This window comes from Salvelinus sp. IW2-2015, linkage group LG9 (genome assembly GCF_002910315.2).
Source record: "Salvelinus sp. IW2-2015 linkage group LG9, ASM291031v2, whole genome shotgun sequence".
Lineage (NCBI taxonomy): Eukaryota > Metazoa > Chordata > Actinopteri > Salmoniformes > Salmonidae > Salvelinus > Salvelinus sp. IW2-2015.
Genome location: NC_036849.1, coordinates 18,806,151 through 18,823,180, shown reverse-complemented (window position 1 = coordinate 18,823,180; position 17,030 = coordinate 18,806,151). Strand labels below are relative to the sequence as shown.

At 47.4% G+C, this 17,030-nt stretch overlaps 1 protein-coding gene across 1 annotated transcript in view; it reads left to right on the top strand.

Annotated features, from left to right (window-relative positions):
* Window positions 1-17,030, top strand: part of LOC111968756 (signal-induced proliferation-associated 1-like protein 1) — an 81,215-nt gene that overhangs the window by 44,698 nt on the left and 19,487 nt on the right. The window contains 7 exon segments of the mRNA XM_023994605.2: window positions 5,936-7,535; window positions 7,876-8,006; window positions 9,039-9,227; window positions 9,450-9,624; window positions 11,955-12,058; window positions 12,223-12,380; window positions 15,807-16,386. Coding sequence (XP_023850373.2) covers window positions 6,089-7,535; window positions 7,876-8,006; window positions 9,039-9,227; window positions 9,450-9,624; window positions 11,955-12,058; window positions 12,223-12,380; window positions 15,807-16,386 — 2,784 coding nt within the window. The 5' untranslated portion in view covers window positions 5,936-6,088.

Sequence of the window (17,030 nt, the reverse complement as noted above, 5' to 3'; positions counted from 1 at the left end):
CGGCTTATCACTCAACGTGCTTATGCTAGCTCAACAGTGCTTATTCAACTCACGTGCTTTCATCTCAACGTGCTTATCAACAGTCAAGCGTGCTTATCACGTCTCCAACGTTGCTTATTCATTCTTCAATACGTGCTTATTCACTTCACGTGCTTATCTTAAGCGTCAAACGTGCTTAATCAAGTCTAAGCGTGCTTTATCAGCTCAACGTTGCTTATTTAGCTCAACTGTGCTTATTGCAGCTCAATTCGTGCTTATCGAACTCAACTGTGCTTATCATCTCAATCGTGCTTATCAGCTCAACGTGCGTATTCAAGCTCAACGTGCTTTATCATACTCTAAACGTGCTTATCAACCCTAATTCGTTGTCTTATCAGTTCTCAACGTGCTTATCGAGCCAGCTTCACGTGCTTATCAACTCAACTCGTGCTTATCAACTCAACGTGCTTATGCAGCTCTACGTGCTTTTCAATCTAACGTGCTTACAGCTCAACGTGGCTGGTATTCAGCTCAATCGTGTTATCTTAGCTCAATCGTTGTGCTTATAACTCAGACGTGCCTTATCAGCTCAACGTGGCTTATCAGCTCACGTGCTTATTCAACTCAACGTGCTTATCAAACCTCAACGTGCCTTATCAAAACTCAACGTGCTTATCAAACTCAACGTGCTTATCAACTCAACGTGCTTTATCAGCTCTAACTGCTTATTAACAGTGCTTATCAACTCTAACGTGCTTATCAGCTCAACGTGCTTATATCAGCTGCTAAACGTGCTTATCAACTCACGTCGCTTTATAACTCATCTTTACAACGTGCCTAAGTGCATAACTCAAATCTGCTTGATGCTCAAACTGCTATCCTCACGTGGCTTATCAGCTCAACGTGCTTTATCATTGGTACACTCAAACGTTGCTTTATCAGACTCAACGTGCTTATCTAGACTCAACGGTCTTATCGAAGCTCAATCGTTGCTTATCCAGTCATACGTGCTTATCATTCACGGCTTATCAGTTCTCCTTACGTGGTCGTATTCACGTCAACGTGCTTATCAGTCAACGTGCTTATCAACTCAACGTTGCTGATCAACTCAACGTGCTTATCATTACTTCATACTGTTGTGCTTCATAAACTTCAAATGCGTGCTTATTCGAACTCAACGTGTTATACAACTCAACAGTGCTTATCATCTCAACGGCTGCTATACGAAGCTGCACGGGGCTTATCAGCTCAACGTGGCTTATCGAACTCAACGTGCGTTTCAGCTCACGGTGACAACTCACGTGACCTTATCAACTCAACGTGCTTATCAAGGCTCCAACGTGGCTTACAGCTCAATGTATCGCTCAACGTGTAGCATCGTGATCAGCTCAAGTGCTTATCAAGCTCAACGTGCTTCATGGCAACTCAACGTGCTTATCAACTCAACGTGCTTTCAACTCAACGTGCTTATCACTCAACGGTGTGCTGGGTTCAGACTCAACGTGCTTTATTTACATTTAACATTAAAGTCTTAGGCAGACGCTCTATCCCGAGGCGACTTAACAAATTGGTGCATTCACCTTATGAAATCCAGTGGAACACCCACTTTACAATAGTGCATAACCTCTTTTAAGGGGGAGGGGTGGGGTTAGGGAGGATTATTTATCCTAGGTATTTCCTTAAAAGAGGTGGGGTTCAGGTGTCTCCGGAGGTGGTGAATTGATCCGCTGACCTGGCGTCGTGAGGGGAGTTGTTCCACGATTGGTGTGTGCCAGAGCGAGCTGAACGTTTTGACTGGCTAGCGGGAATCTGATACTTCCTCAGAGTAGAGGCGACAGCCAGGAGTGGATGAACGGCCAGTGCCCCCTCTTTTTGTTTTTGTCGGGGTGGGTTTAGGTGCCTGATTCAGAGCCTGAAGTGTTACGGAGGTGCCTTTCCCCTCACTAGCCTCCGTACGGCAAGCACGCATGTGTCCTTGGTAGCGGATGCGAGCTTAAGCTGGAAGCCAGTGGAGAGAGCGGAGGAGTCTGGGGTGACGTGAGGACTTGGTGAAGGTTGAACACCAGAACGGGCTTGCGGCGTTCTGGATGAGTTGTAGTGGGTTTAATGGCAACTGGCGAGGGAGCCTAGCTCAATCAGCTTGAGTTGCAATACATCCACGACGGGAAGATGAACGAAGTGCTGATTGAGGGACCTGCTGCGCTTTTTCTGTGTTGATGGCAGGTGGTCGACTCTGCGAAGGTTCGCTTGTATTTGATGCGATGAACTTACAGGATATCGGGTTCATTTTCCTTTGGCTTAAGTTATTGTGAATTGAGTAAGATCAGGGGTGATTGATGTCCCAGGATCACGCCCAATGGTTCGTAGCGCTTTCTGGGAGGAGGCACAATTGCTGAGTTGTCAACCCGTGTGGCGATTGATCATTTGGATAGGTGTTCATGTCCCTTTCCTCCGGGAGGAAAGCAGCTTTTTCTGCTTCTGTCTTTGCAGAGGTTCTAGCTTGAGGTGGTGATCCGATCTATCCACACTGATATGTCAACTCAACGTGCTTATCAACTCAACGTGCTTATCAACTCAACGTGCTTATCAACTCAACGTGCTTATCAACTCAACGTGCTTATCAACTCAACGGGGATGCTCAGCCTGGAGCGCTATGTACCCTGTGGAAACTGTAGTATCAGTATACAGTGCATTCTCAAAGTATTCAGACCCCTTGACTTTTTCCACATTTTGTTACGTTACAACTTTATTCTAAAATGGATTCAATTGTTTTCCCCCCCTCATCAATCTACACACAATACCCCATGATGACAAAGCAAAAACAGGTTTTTAGACATTTTTGCGAACGTATAAACAAAATTACAACTGAAATATCACATGTACATACGTATTCAGACCCTTTACTCAGTACTTTGTTGAAGAACCTTTGGAAGTGTTTACAGCCTCGAGTCTTCTTGGGTATGACGCTACAAGCTTGGCACACCTGTGTTTGGGGAGTTTGTCTCATTCTTCTCTGCAGATCCTCTCAAGCTCTGTCAGGTTGGATGGGGATCGTTGCTGTACAGCTATTTTCAGGTCTCTCCAGAGATGTTCGATCGGGTTCAAGTTCAGGCTCTGGCTGGGCCACTCAAGGACATTCAGAGACTTGTCCCAAAGCCACTCCTGCGTTGTCTTGGCTGTGTGCTTACGGCCATTGTCTTGTTGGAAGGTGAACCTTCACCCCAGTCTGAGGTCCTGAGCGCTCTGGAGCAGATTTTCATTAAGGATCTGTCTGTACTTTGCTCCGTTCATCTTTACCTTGATCCTGACTAGTCTCCCAGTCCATGTCGCTGAAAAACATCCCCACAGCATGATGCTGCCACCACAATGCATCACTGTAGGGATGGTGCCAGGTTTCCTCCAGACGTGACGCTTGGCATTCAGGCCAAAGAGTTCAATCTTGGTTTCATCAGACCAGAGAATCTTGTTTGTCATGGTCTGAGAGTCTTTAGGTGCCTTTTGGCAAACTCCAAGCGGGCTGTCATGTGCCTTTTACTGAGGAGTGGCGTCCATCTGGCCACTCTACCATAAAGGCCTGATTGGTGGAGAGCTGCAGAGATCGTTGTCCTTCTGGAAGGTTCTCCAATCTCCACAGGGGAACTCTGGAGCTCTGAGTTCTTGGTCACCTCCCTGACCAAGGCCCTTCTCCACCTAGGAAGAGTCTTGGTGGTTCCAAACTTCTTCCATTTAAGAATAAGGGAGGCCACTGTGTTCTTAGGGACCCTCAATGCTGCCAAAATGTTTTTCTACCTTTCCCCAGATCTGTGCCTCAACACAATCCTTCCTCGGAGCTCTACGGACAATTCCTTCGACCTCATGGCTTGGTTTTTGCTCTGACATGCATTGTCAACTGTGGGACCTTATATAGACAGGTGTGTCTTTCCAAATCATTTACAAATGAATTTACCACAGGTGGACTCCAATCAAGTTGTAGAAACATCTCAATGATGATCAATGGAAACAGGATGCACCCGAGCTCAATTTAAAGTCTCATAGCAAAGGGTCTGAATACTTTTTTACTTTAATACATTTGCAACAAACTGTTTTTGCTTTGTCATGATGGGGTATTGTGTGTAGATTTATGAGGAAAAGGCTGTAATGTAACAAATTATGGAAAAAGTCACGGGGTCTGAATATTTTCCAATTGCAATGTAGTCTTGTTTTGTTTTGATTCCTAATGTATTTTGTTCACAATATTATATTGGGTGCAGTGTGCAAATTGTGCTCTTTTCGGAGTGACCGTTTGACCCATCTCCCTGGGGTCACTGGCTTACAGTAGCAGCGCTGATGGCTCCTGGGTAATATGAACCGGTTGTTTGGATAGAAAATGTATACATTTTTTGTGTTCAGAGGTTCTTGGTGGCAGAAGCATTTGTTTGTACTGCCTTTGATTTTCCGTCAGCTTGTAATACTTTTCGACACACATTAAGGATATAACATGCTTAGAGAATGTGTTTATATTTTTGGTGTCTCATCAGGTAAATCAATTAACGTTCAGATCAATGTCCATTTTCCCTGAATTTTTGACTGTCTGTGTATGTGTAAAGTTGACACAGATGTTTTCCTTGTGTGAATGTGCCTGGCATGGATAAAGCCCATCACAGCATTGACATCCAATGGCTAATGTAATCACAGCTTGTGTGCTGCAGGACTGACTGAGAGGAACCTTAATCTCTCCCAGTTTCTCGCTGCCAAATTGGCTCAATCTGCCAGGGAGAAACATCACTGAGTTCGCTGCTGCCGCCTTTCAAAGGGCCTTTTTTGATGTGGGCTCGAGGTGTTTGATCCAGTATACTGTATCTCAGCATTTTGATTTGGTGAGTCTGCTGTCCACAGCATGTGAAGGGACTTCATAGGGATCAGTAGTCCAGCATCAGTGACAGAGAGGGGGAATTGAGAGCACTGCCTCCAGCTGAACAGACTTATGTCGATCAGATACTGTACTCTGGACACATTTTTTTGATAGATCGAAACCTCATGATTTTTGTAACACCGTATAAGTAATTACATAAGTATGTTTCTATTGGTTTATTGAATGACCTAATAATCTACTTTGGGAATTCATTTGAGGAATTTAATGATGAGGTTTAAGACATCATTTTGCTTAGGTTGGAGAAAATAATTACAACTTTTTAGATTTGGCTGAACTTTCATGTTCCACCCCAGATGTTTATGCTGAAATTGGTTTGAAAAGGTTAGAGCCGTTATCTGGAATTGAACATGTCAGCAACTTCTAACTGAGTCAGAAAGCCGTCAGGCAAAAATCACATCCAAATATGACTCTGCAGGCAGGTTTGTGAAATCCAGATATCCCTTTCAACCCTATAGAATAGAAATGTCGGCACATTTGTAATGCTGTCCTGGAGTTTCTAAAAGCAGCTAGCCGACTGACTCTGTCCCCCCGGACATGTCATGAGAAAGCACATCTGGAAAACCCTGAAATGTAAAAAAAAGTTTTTTTTGCAAATGCTTCCAGATACATTTTTTGTTCTGCAGCCATTTTCATACTCCCACACAGTCAGATGATTAAACTTGGAGAACATTAGCTTGCTTACCTCAAGGCCCAAAGAGAGAGTAGGTAATAAGACTCAGTCCAGTACTTTCCACTGTGCTGCCTGCTAGCCTGCTACAAAACCTAGGAGGATGGCGGAGGCCACATCAGTAACAGAGCACTGTACACAGCAGGCAATTAGCAGGCAGGGATCCTGTGTCACTGTGTAATTGTTTACCTATCCAGACCAGATCTATATGTTTGTATTATTCAACACCAGTTAGTCAGCTTACTGTACATTCCCCAACTGTTTCCTCTCTTCGCCTAGTTAGAGAAAGTTGGTGTCAATATGAAATGAGAGGCTGTGCAATTATTAAGTTTACAGTACGTTCTAATACAAAAACTCTGTTTATTTCACGGTTGTAGCCAGTTGGAGCAAGATGAGCACCCAGTGGATTAGCAGACAGACAGAGCTGTAGGGTCAGTATGGAAGCCTGAGCATTGAGCAACCAGCTCCACAGTCAGCCTAGCCATGCCCTGCTGCTGAGTGCCCTGGTGACCAGCCCTGGCCTTGGCACCATGACCAGTCTGAAGCGCCCACCCATGGAGCGCATCGTCGGGGGTTCTATCCCTGCCTCTGACGAGTTCTACACCCGCCACCTTCGCCTGGCCAACGGAGGGGCACGTACAGACAGCGCCCACCTTCAAGGGGGCCCGGGGGTGCCCAAAATGGGGGTGCGGGCACGGGTTGCCGAATGGCCCCCGAGGAAGGACTTGGGAGCTCTGTGGCAAGTTACCATGGAGCCAGACTCCCCAGGCCTGGCCGGAGGGGGGCAGAGCCACCTGAAACTAGGTCACCTGATGAGCCCCCAGGACTCCTCCATGCTCCGCAACATCCAGAACACACTGAAGAGTAAAACCCAGGGGGCCAGCTACAGCCCAGACAGCCACTACCTGTCCCCGGGAGACTACAGAGTCCCATCCCACAGGAACACCGGCCGCATCCGCCAGCGCAGCAACAGTGACATCACCATCAGTGAGCTGGACGGTGGGGGGGACAGTGGGGAGGACTTGGGCCCCTCAGGGGCCAAGTGGTCCCCTCTACACAGAGAGTATGGCAGTACCTCCTCTATAGACCAGCACGGGGCGTCAGGGGAGAGTTTCTTTGAGATGCTGAAGGGCTACCAGGGAGTGAAGCCTGACCAGCGCAGCCCCGCGCCAGACAGACTAGAGGATCTGCTGACTGCTGGACTCAAGCAGGCCTCAATAGAACTACATGAGGAGACTAGTGAGAGCCAGGCATCCAGCAGAGTCAAGGAGAGAGAGAAGCCCCCAAAGAGACGCTCCAAGTCTGAGACAGGGGGCGAGTCTATATTCCGTAAACTACGCAGCGTGCGGGGGGAATCTGACTCGCCGCGAGCCGGGTCTGATGCTGAGGACGGCCGTTCAGACGATGGGGTCACCCCCCTCAAGCCCTGGGTCTGCCAGAGGGGCTTCTCCCACTACGACGTGCAGAGCATGATGTTTGACCTGAAAAAGGTGATCCAGAGCAGGCAGACGGCGGCAGTGAAGAGGAAGAACACCACCACGGGGGCGTCTGCTGCGGCTGCAGCCTCCACCACCTCCACCGTGTCCTCCACCCAGAGCATGGCCTATAGCTCCCCCACTGGCAGTCAGGAGGAGCTCAGCACCGGGGCCAGGGACAGCCCCAGCATGGACTGCGGGGATGAGCAGAGCAATGAACTGCTCCTCAACTGCCCCTGTTTCTGCAACGAGATTGGGGCCACCTGCAGGCGCAGGGCAGGGGGCGGTCCCCCCAGACAGGGGAGTGGGGGCTCAGGGACCATGGGAGGCGAGAACAGCCTGTTTGAGTCGTCCCTCAGCTCCCACTGTACTAACGCTGGGGTGGCAGTGCTGGAGGGGCCCAAGGACAACCCCAGTGCCCTCAGTGATCGGGGCAAACACTACATCGTAGAACACGTGGACCTGGGAGCCTACTACTACAGGAAGTTCTTCTACCTTAGAGGTGAGAACATACACGATGCAGAACATACACGATGCAGAACATACACAATGAAACTTATTCGCTTACAAACATTATACAGTACATGAAGAACTATAACACTAGAATGTAAAAGATAAACAAACAGTCTTACACAGCCCATCGTTTAATACAGTTACAAATTCAAGTGTATGTTTCTACATAGTTGGAAAGGTTATTTTATTTCACTTTACTTCCCTTTCTCCCTATCCCCTCTCTCTCTCTCTCTCTCTCTCGCACTCCCTCTGTTCTATCTCTCTGTCACTCCCTCCTTCCCTCCCTCTATCTCTCCCGCTCGCTCGCTCTCCCTCTCTCTCTCCCTCAGAACACTGGAACTACTTTGGGATGGATGAGGCTCTGGGTCCGGTGGCTGTGAGTCTGCGCAGGGAGAAACAGGAGGAGCACAAAGAGCACGGCCAGCAGTACAACTACCGGGTCATCTTCAGAACCTCAGAGGTCAGACAGCTAGCCTTCTGACATTACATCCGCTCTCCCTAGATCATGTCACTTATTACGTGATCAAAGATTCCCTTAGTATAGGGGTGTCAAACTCATGTTAATGACTCCCGCTAGATAGATAGAGATTTCTGTTGTTTCAAAATCATGTCACATTGATTGTCTGTAGATTTGTTTTTCTGTAGATCAGTCCCTCTCCCCTATCTCTGTCTGCCTGGTAGGTTCACATTATGTAAGAAGCTCAGAGGGCCATCAGCTGTCCTCTCGGATCAGCTCTGTGTATAGAAACTATAGGAAACGCTCTCATCCTCCACACATCTCCACGACCTGTCAATGCTACACAACCCCAAACCACTATAGAGAACCCTTCTTTTACATTTCACTGGAAAATCATGGCCACTTTTAGTTGGAAGGTCATGCTTTTGGTTATGGAGTGACTGCGAAACAGCACCATTTCCTTCCCAGCTATAGATTTCAGACACCTGCCTTGGAGTGTTCAGAGATGGTTGTCTTAGGGTTTTCCCCCGGTTGGATGGTGGACAGGTGTGTGTGATTAGACCCTCCAGCTCTGTGTGAGACATCCCGGGACCCCAGGGCCCCTAACTTGGGGAACACTGGACGTTTGTTAGGGTCCTCTCCGAGGGGTGTGGGAGAGAAAGTTCCCCTCCGTTCCAGCTGCATATAATAGCAGAGTGATTGAGTTCACTGCCACTGCTGAACACAATGCACACTCTGTGTAAACATTATGCTTCGCTGAACAACCCCCACTCCACCCTCCACTTCCTACTTCCCCCAGGCCAAAAGTTTGATTCATAACTGAGCCATGTTCTTTTCTGTTGCTTTATGTCAGATTCTTTTAGCTAAATAGTTATAAACTAACTCAGGAGATGTTATGGTGTTTGGGAAGCAGAACTGACATGTTCATTTTGTTCCATCTTGAAAATAAAGTTCCATGAACTGGGGATTCCTGAGGCACATTCCTCCACTTACACTTCTCTCTCTTCCTCTCCTCCTTTTTATCCCTCCATCTAGTTGACCACACTCCGGGGGTCTATTCTGGAGGACGTGGTCCCCTCGTCGTCTAAGCATGGCACTACCCGCGGGCTGCCCCTGAAGGAGGTGTTGGAGCACCTGCTACCAGAGCTGGACGTGCCCTGCCTCCGCCTGGCCCTCAACACACCCAAGGTCACAGAACAGCTGATGAAACTGGACGAACAGGGGGTAGGAGGATACACACTCACATGACATAAAAAGACTCCCTGAATAGCCCTGAGTCATGCCACAGCTGTATGTTGTTAATGGGGCAGTTATCATATTTCATAGATGGCAGACCTTTGGTTGTCTCTACTATTGGCACTATAACATATATTCTGTAGTTTTGCACTGCAAAAATGTCTTAACATTATATCTCTCTCCCCCCCACCGCCCCATCCTCCTCTCTAGCTGAGTTTCCAGGTGAAGGTGGGGGTGATGTACTGCAGGGCGGGGCAGAGCAGTGAGGAGGAGATGTACAACAATGAAATGGCGGGCCCTGCCCTGGAAGAGTTCCTACAGCTGCTAGGGGAGAGAGTCCGCCTCAAAGGCTTTACCAAGTACCGCGCCCAGCTCGACATCAAGAGTACGCTCACACACACACACGCACACGCAGCAAAGACAGTGCGTTTAAAACTGTGATTGGTATTTTTATTTGACCAAGGATGCAGTGTGACAGGCTCCTGTGTGGGAACATCTCTGACCCTCTCTCTGACCTCACAGCATGAATTAAATCAAATCAAATCAAATCAAGTTTATTTTATATAGCCCTTCGTACATCAGCTAATATCTCGAAGTGCTGTACAGAAACCCAGCCTAAAACCCCAAACAGCAAGCAATGCAGGTGTAGAAGCACGGTGGCTAGGAAAAACTCCCTAGAAAGGCCAAAACCTAGAGAGGAACCAGGCTATGAGGGGTGGCCAGTCCTCTTCTGGCTGTGCCGGGTGGAGATTATAACAGAACATGGCCAAGACGTTTCAAAAATGTTCATAAGTGACAAGCATGGTCAAATAATAATCAGGAATAAATGTCAGTTGGCTTTTCATAGCCGATCATTAAAAGTTGAAAACAGCAGGTCTGGGACAGGTAGGGGTTCCATAACCGCAGGCAGAACAGTTGAAACTGGAATAGCAGCAAGGCCAGGTGACTGGGGACAGCAAGGAGTCATCATGCCCGGTAGTCCTGACGTATGGTCCTAGGGCTCAGGTCATCCGAGAGAGAGAAAGAAAGAGAGAAGGAGAGAATTAGAGAGAGCCAAGATTTTCAAAATGTTCATAAATGACAAGCATGGTCAAATAATAATCAGGAATAAATGTCAGTTGGCTTTTCATAGCCGATCATTAAGAGTTGAAAGCAGCAGGTCTGGGACAGGTAAGGGTTCCATAACCGCAGGCAGAACAGTTGAAACTGGAACAGCAGCAAGGCCAGGTGGACTGGGGACAGCAAGGAGTCATCATGCCCGGTAGTCCTGACGTATGGTCCTAGAGCTCAGGTTCTCCGAGAGAGAGAAAGAAAGAGAGAAGGAGAGAATTAGAGAGAGCATACTCAAATTCACACAGGACACTGGATAAGATTATGAGTCCTTCTGTAGAATCTGCTTAATATCTGCTGTAGGGTGTGCTCTGCCTTGCATGTTAGCAGCTACAGGTTTGGGTAATCTCTGTAATCTAGAGAGCCTTTCCTGTCCTGTCCTCTCACATGTTTTATGTGCAATCCCGTTTACTTCATGTAGCCTGTCTTGTAACCCCTCATTTCCCCTTGCTTGTCTTATCACTCACTATACCTGTTCCTCTGACCAACCCTTTCTCATACCCCTAGCCTCTCTCTCTTTTCTCCCTCCCCCTCCCTCCCTCCCTCCCTCCCTCCCTCCCTCCCTCCCTCCTTCTGCCTCTGGTGTTATGAAGGACTAAATCAGGTCCGCTATGGCTGGCCCACACACTCCACTACATCTTTTATATTCCTCATGAGAGCAGAGCAGGAAATGGCAGCTCATCCCAATCATGCACTTAATTACATTTGGCTATTTTTGTCACTTCCTCTATCCATAAACTCAATGAATATGAACATTCCTATTTTGTCCATACATTTTGATTGTGGTGGCTGCCTGGGTAATCTGGATACCCAGAACCAAATCACAATAAACTTTTCTCCTAGGGTTATGGTAGACTGATAGGGTTGTGGTATAATTGTCCACCCCTTACAATGCCTGCAGTAATGCACAAGAAGCTGTGCTATATCTTTAATATAGTTACATGTAAAGGGCGATTTGTTTAAGCAACAATAGTATTGAGAGGGCTCAATCTGTATGACTACGATTATTTGTTTTTGTTTTCCTGTCACACTATCCGGGCAGACATTGATCAGTCTACGCTATCATGGCTTGTTGTTTGTGCTATGTAACAGGAGACAGTCTAGTACCAGGATCATCAACTCATTTCAGCCGCGGGCCAATTTGTTCTCAAGCGGATGGTCAGGGGGCCGGAACATAATTCGAAAAATCATTTGTAGACTGCAAATTGACCGCAAGAAGCCCAAACAGATACAATATTTCACAAAAACATAATCATTTCAAACCTTGCTTACATTTGTATACAATCACATATATCTCTCTATTATGGATGGGAATACTTTGGAACAGATTTCCACATTTAAAATAACTTGGAGCTGATTTGCTGGTGTTTTTATTATTTTATCTCCCAATGAAATAAAATAAATAATCTTTGTTTTTTCTTGGAAAAGTTTGGAGGCCAAATAATATCACCTGTTGGCCAAATTCGGCACACAGGCCGTGAGTTGGGGAACCCTGACCTAGTACCTAAAGCACTGAGCAGATAGGTTGCTGCTGGAGGACAGAGTTGGGTTGCAGTAGCAGTACAATGGGGCCTTACATTGTGATGCTCCTATCTCTTCCTCCAGCTGATTCCACTGGAACCCACTCCCTGTACACTGCCTACAGGGACTATGAGATCATGTTTCATGTGTCTACAATGCTGCCCTACACACCCAACAACAAACAACAGGTACGGAAGGGCTCTATGATATCACATAAGGAAAATCAAAATGACATGCATTTGGATAACATGTTATGTCATAGATGGATTAAATTATTAATCAAGTTTAATTCAAGAAGAATAGGATATTAATTGAGATGTTGTCATTGAGATTCCTTAATTCTGTGTTGTAGTTGCTGAGGAAGAGACACATTGGGAATGACATCGTCACCATCGTGTTCCAGGAGCCGGGAGCCCTCCCCTTCACCCCCAAGACCATCTTCTCCCACTTCCAACACGTGTTCATCATCGTCCGCGTACACAGCCCCTGCTCCGACAACACCTGCTACAGGTGAGTGTAGACCGCAGTGAAAGCGTGGTCAGACCACTAGAGGACCTGGCAGTCACAAGCAACCTGGAAAGACCCTGGTGCTACAACAGTGGTTGTTCTGAACAACTCATGCAGGTAGATAACATGAAGAGGAAGAGAACCACTGGAAGGCATGGTACAAACCCAGATCAAATGTATTGTGTAACTATTAGCCCTACTCTCCTCTCCACTCTCTCTCTCTGTAGCCAGGGTACTGTAGGCAGTGTATACATTTGTTTGATTATGGTTGACTAGGAGAGATCACCCCTGCAGCTGACTAGCTGATGGGATGGGCCCCTACTCTACTGTTTTCCCTACCCCCTGTGATCGCGGAGCTCTGTGGCATTCTCACTCAAGCACTCACCCTCCTACCACACACGCACACACACTCACTCACGCACTCACTCAACCCTCCTGCCTGCCACACTGCCTTGGAGCAATGGAGTCGGAGCGATCCGAAGGAGTTAGCGGCATGCACATCAAGGATTCCCTTGCTAGACGAGCGAATCAGAGGATTCTTGAGCAGCCGAGCAGAGCTCTGTCCCTCAGTGCTCACAGACCCTCCCCGAGGAACACTTGTACAGGCTCTGGGTCTCAGCTCAAACCTCATCAAAGTTGGGCTAATTTATTCTGAACCCTCCCCTCTCCAGCCCCTTCCCCCCCAGTGCTGCCTGCTAAAGATTGGATGCACTCCTCAGCTGAAGTTATTCTTTTTTAAAGGGAACATCTTTTGATTCGAAGCCAACAAGTGTTGTCGAGGAGAAGATGCTGACTGGGAGAAATGCTGGTTTGCCTGGTTTTCCTCTTGGATGAAATGGAGAGCAGGACCCTGAAGCAGTGGAGACTCCACTCCACCCAGAGCAGCTCTCAGCTTCCAGCCTCTGGCTCAATCCCATGAATCTAATGAACACACTACAAGTTCCAAACCCTCTCTGTTCTGTTCTGCCACCAGAGAGCTGATTTGCTAGGTGTCGGATTGGTTTGGAGCCTGGGATGCCATTTCAAAGAGGAGTAAGAAACGCACAAGATCTAGCAACAGAACAACGGTTGGACGGCAGCGTGAGCAGCTATAATTAGTTGGAGAAAGATGTGTGTACCTGCAGTAGTGTGATCAGACCAAACACACAGGAGAGGATTCACTTCAAGGATACTTCTTTTTGTAATGCCGAGCCAAGTCAGGAGTGAGTAGAGGCACTACGGAAGACAAAGGTGGGTCTGGGGTGTGTGTGTGTGGGGGGGGGGAATCTGAGGTGTGATGCTGATGACCTGTGTGAAAAAGAGGGGTCAGTGGACAGAGAGGTTTCAGCATGTTCACAAACGCGACACACACACCACACACACAACCACACACACCACACACACACACAACACACACACACACACACACACACACACACACACACACACACACACACACACACACACACACCACACACACACACACACAACACACTGCCCTACTGTGATTTATCTCATAGTTCAATATACATCTACTTTTTTTATTGGATCATTTATTTTGTCTTACGTTATGGTTGCATTTTGATTGATCAGACTATACAGTAGCTTTAAATATTGATAGTGGTACAGCCTAGTGATACAGCCTAGTGATAATCTAGTGCTATCAACTGCTGTCCAAACACAGATAGATTAACTCAGCCCTATTGCATAACGATCAGAGCTTTGTTCAGAAAAATAGGGAGTAGCCTCCTCCGCTCCACTCCTCTTCCCTGTAATCTGGGGCTGGCTGAGAGTGGCCGTCTAAGTGGTAGCTGGCTTGTCAGATGTGCTGAATGTATATTTATATACGCCGGCCTGGTTTAGCGAGGCTTGGGCTGTAATGTCACATGCGATCGTTATGTTATCTGTTTAATGGACTGAGGCTTGTCATGACTCTGACATCAGCCTACCCGAGCCTGGCCTGCAGTGGGTTTCTATAGTGCTGCTGTTCAGCCTTACCTCACCATTGTTGGGTTGTATGAATCAGAACTAGGTTAGCTTTCATGCTAACTTGTCTCATTGTGTTGTGAGTAGAAAAGAAACCTGCCATGTAGCCTGCCAAAGACTGATGTATTGTCAGTGTGTGTATGGGAAATCAGGTGGTTACCAATGGATATGAGACAGTGTTTCAAATCCAGGTCTACTTCATGACTAATGAATAGTAATTCAACTCTAGGAGTCCTATTGTGGAGCAACAATGGTAGTTGACTGGGAAGAATAGTAGATCTAAGGAGAGCCTTGCCTATAGGAAGACTCACACCCTCCCTCAGGAAGACTCACGCCCTCCTTTAGGAAGACTCACCCTCCCTCAGGAAGATTCATGCCCTCCTTTAGGAAGACTCACACCCTCCTTTAGGAAGACTCACGCCCTCCTTTAGGAATCCTCACACCCTCATTTAGGAAGACTCACGCCCTCATTTAGGAAGACTCACGCCCTCCTTTAGGAAGACTCACGCCCTCCTTTAGGAAGACTCACGCCCTCCTTTAGGAAAGATCTCACGCCCTCATTTAGGAAGACTCACGCCCTCCTTTAGGAGAATCACGCCCTCCTTTAGGAAGCCTCACGCCCTCCTTTAGGAAGACTCACGCCCTCCTTAGGAAACTCACGCCTCCTTTAGGAAGACTCACGCCTCTCTTTAGGAAGCTCACGCCCTCCTTTAGGAAGACTCACGCCCTCCTTTAGGAAGACTCACGCCCTCCTTTTAGGAAGACTCTCACCCTCCTTTAGGAAGACTCACGCCCTCCTTTAGAATACTCACGCCCTCCTTTAGGAAGACTCACGCCCTCCTTTAGGAAGACTCACGCCCTCCTTTAGGAAGACTCACGCCCTCCTTTAGGAAGACTCACGCCCTCATTTAGGAAGACTCACGCCTCATTTAGCAAGACTTACGCCTCCTTTAGGAAGACTCACGCCCTCCTTTAGGAAGACTCACGCCCTCCTTTAGGAAGACTCACGCCCTCCTTTAGGAATACTCAAGCCCTCCTTTAGGAATACTCAAGCCCTCCTTTAGGAAGACTCAATCCCTCCTTTAGGAACCCTCACGCCCTCATTTAGGAAGATTCATGCCCTCCTTTAGGAAGACTCACGTGAAATGGAACAATAGGGAAAACTCTATAAGGATGTCACTCCTCGTCTTTCCCAGTCTATTCTACTGTTTTCTGCACTCTAGGCCCAGTGTCACCAAACCAAATTCATTTCTGTCTTGTGCAAAGTGTGTAAGTTCTCCCTGAGTGGATAGGTATAAGAAATATAGTAAAAGCTACATATTGCCGTCTTGCTTCCTCCTATTCAATTCTCTCAGATCTAGTGCCCTGGGGATCCATTGAGATTGGGTGTAGGACTCCGTCTTTCAGTGTGCTTACTAATTAGTGACCTCTCCCTCTCTCTCTTTCTCTCTCTCCTCTCCCCAGCGTGGCTGTGACTCGTTCCAGGGATGTGCCCTCCTTTGGCCCCCCTATCCCCAAGGGCGTAACCTTCCCCAAGTCCAGCGTCTTCAGGGACTTCCTGCTGGCCAAGGTCATCAACGCWGAGAACGCCGCCCACAAGTCTGAYAAGTTRGGWGCCATGGCGACACGCACGCGACAGGAGTACCTGCGGGACCTGGCAGAACGTCACGTGACCGGCACGCCGGTTGAGCCCACAGGGAAATTCCCCTTCATCTCATTGGCTCACAAGCGGAGAGAGAGGGTYCGGCCYTACAGRGGGGCAGAGCTAKGGAGCCTYGGGGCYGTGACATGGCCYGTGCATGCGGAGGACCAGGTAGCCGGGGCYGAGAGGGAGTGTSTACTGGCCATCTCCAACGARTTCCTCATCCTYTTGGARCAGGAGGCRAAYGCRGTGGTCTTRAACTGRGCCACGCYCGACGTCATTGGCTGGTCCTCGGGCAGCCCCGCCTCCATGAAGATCTACTATGAGCGTGGGGAGAGTGTGTCGCTGCGCTCCATCAACAACAACACGGAGGACTTTGGAGAGGTGGTCAAACGCCTGGAGGTCAGTAGCAGCACAGTTAGTCTGTGTATTATTACTGGCTGATGGCCTAAAATAATATTTCATACACCATCTGTTGTGACAATTACAGGTCTTCCATGCTTCAAGCCATATAAGATATTTTCCTCACTAACAAATGTGTTATAATGAATACATCTCTCATCTCCTCTGACTGTCCTCTGACTATCCATCTCCTCTGACTATCCATTATGTTCAAAGGAGATATCTTATAGCACTCAGCATTGTGGTGAAATAGCCAGTGTGACCTTATTTGGGGAGGTAGTTTAATCATTCACATGAGATTAGGCAAAGCCAGTTGTCTTCAATGAAAGATTAACGCTGTTTGCTAAGGCTTATTTCATGTTTGTGTTTAGTTAGTGTGTCAGTGTTGTAGCATAATATCCTGCTCTGGCTCTGTTGTGGTTGCCTGGAGCTCTACAGTACCAGTTAAAAGATTAGACACACCTACTCATTCCAGAGTATTTTTCATTTTTTTACTATTTTACATTGTAGAATAATAGTGAAGGCATCAAAACTATGAAATAACAAATATGGAATCATGTAGTAACTAAAAAAGTGCTAAACAAATCAAAATATATTTTATATTTGAGATTCTTCAAAGTAGACACCCTTTGCCTTGATGACAG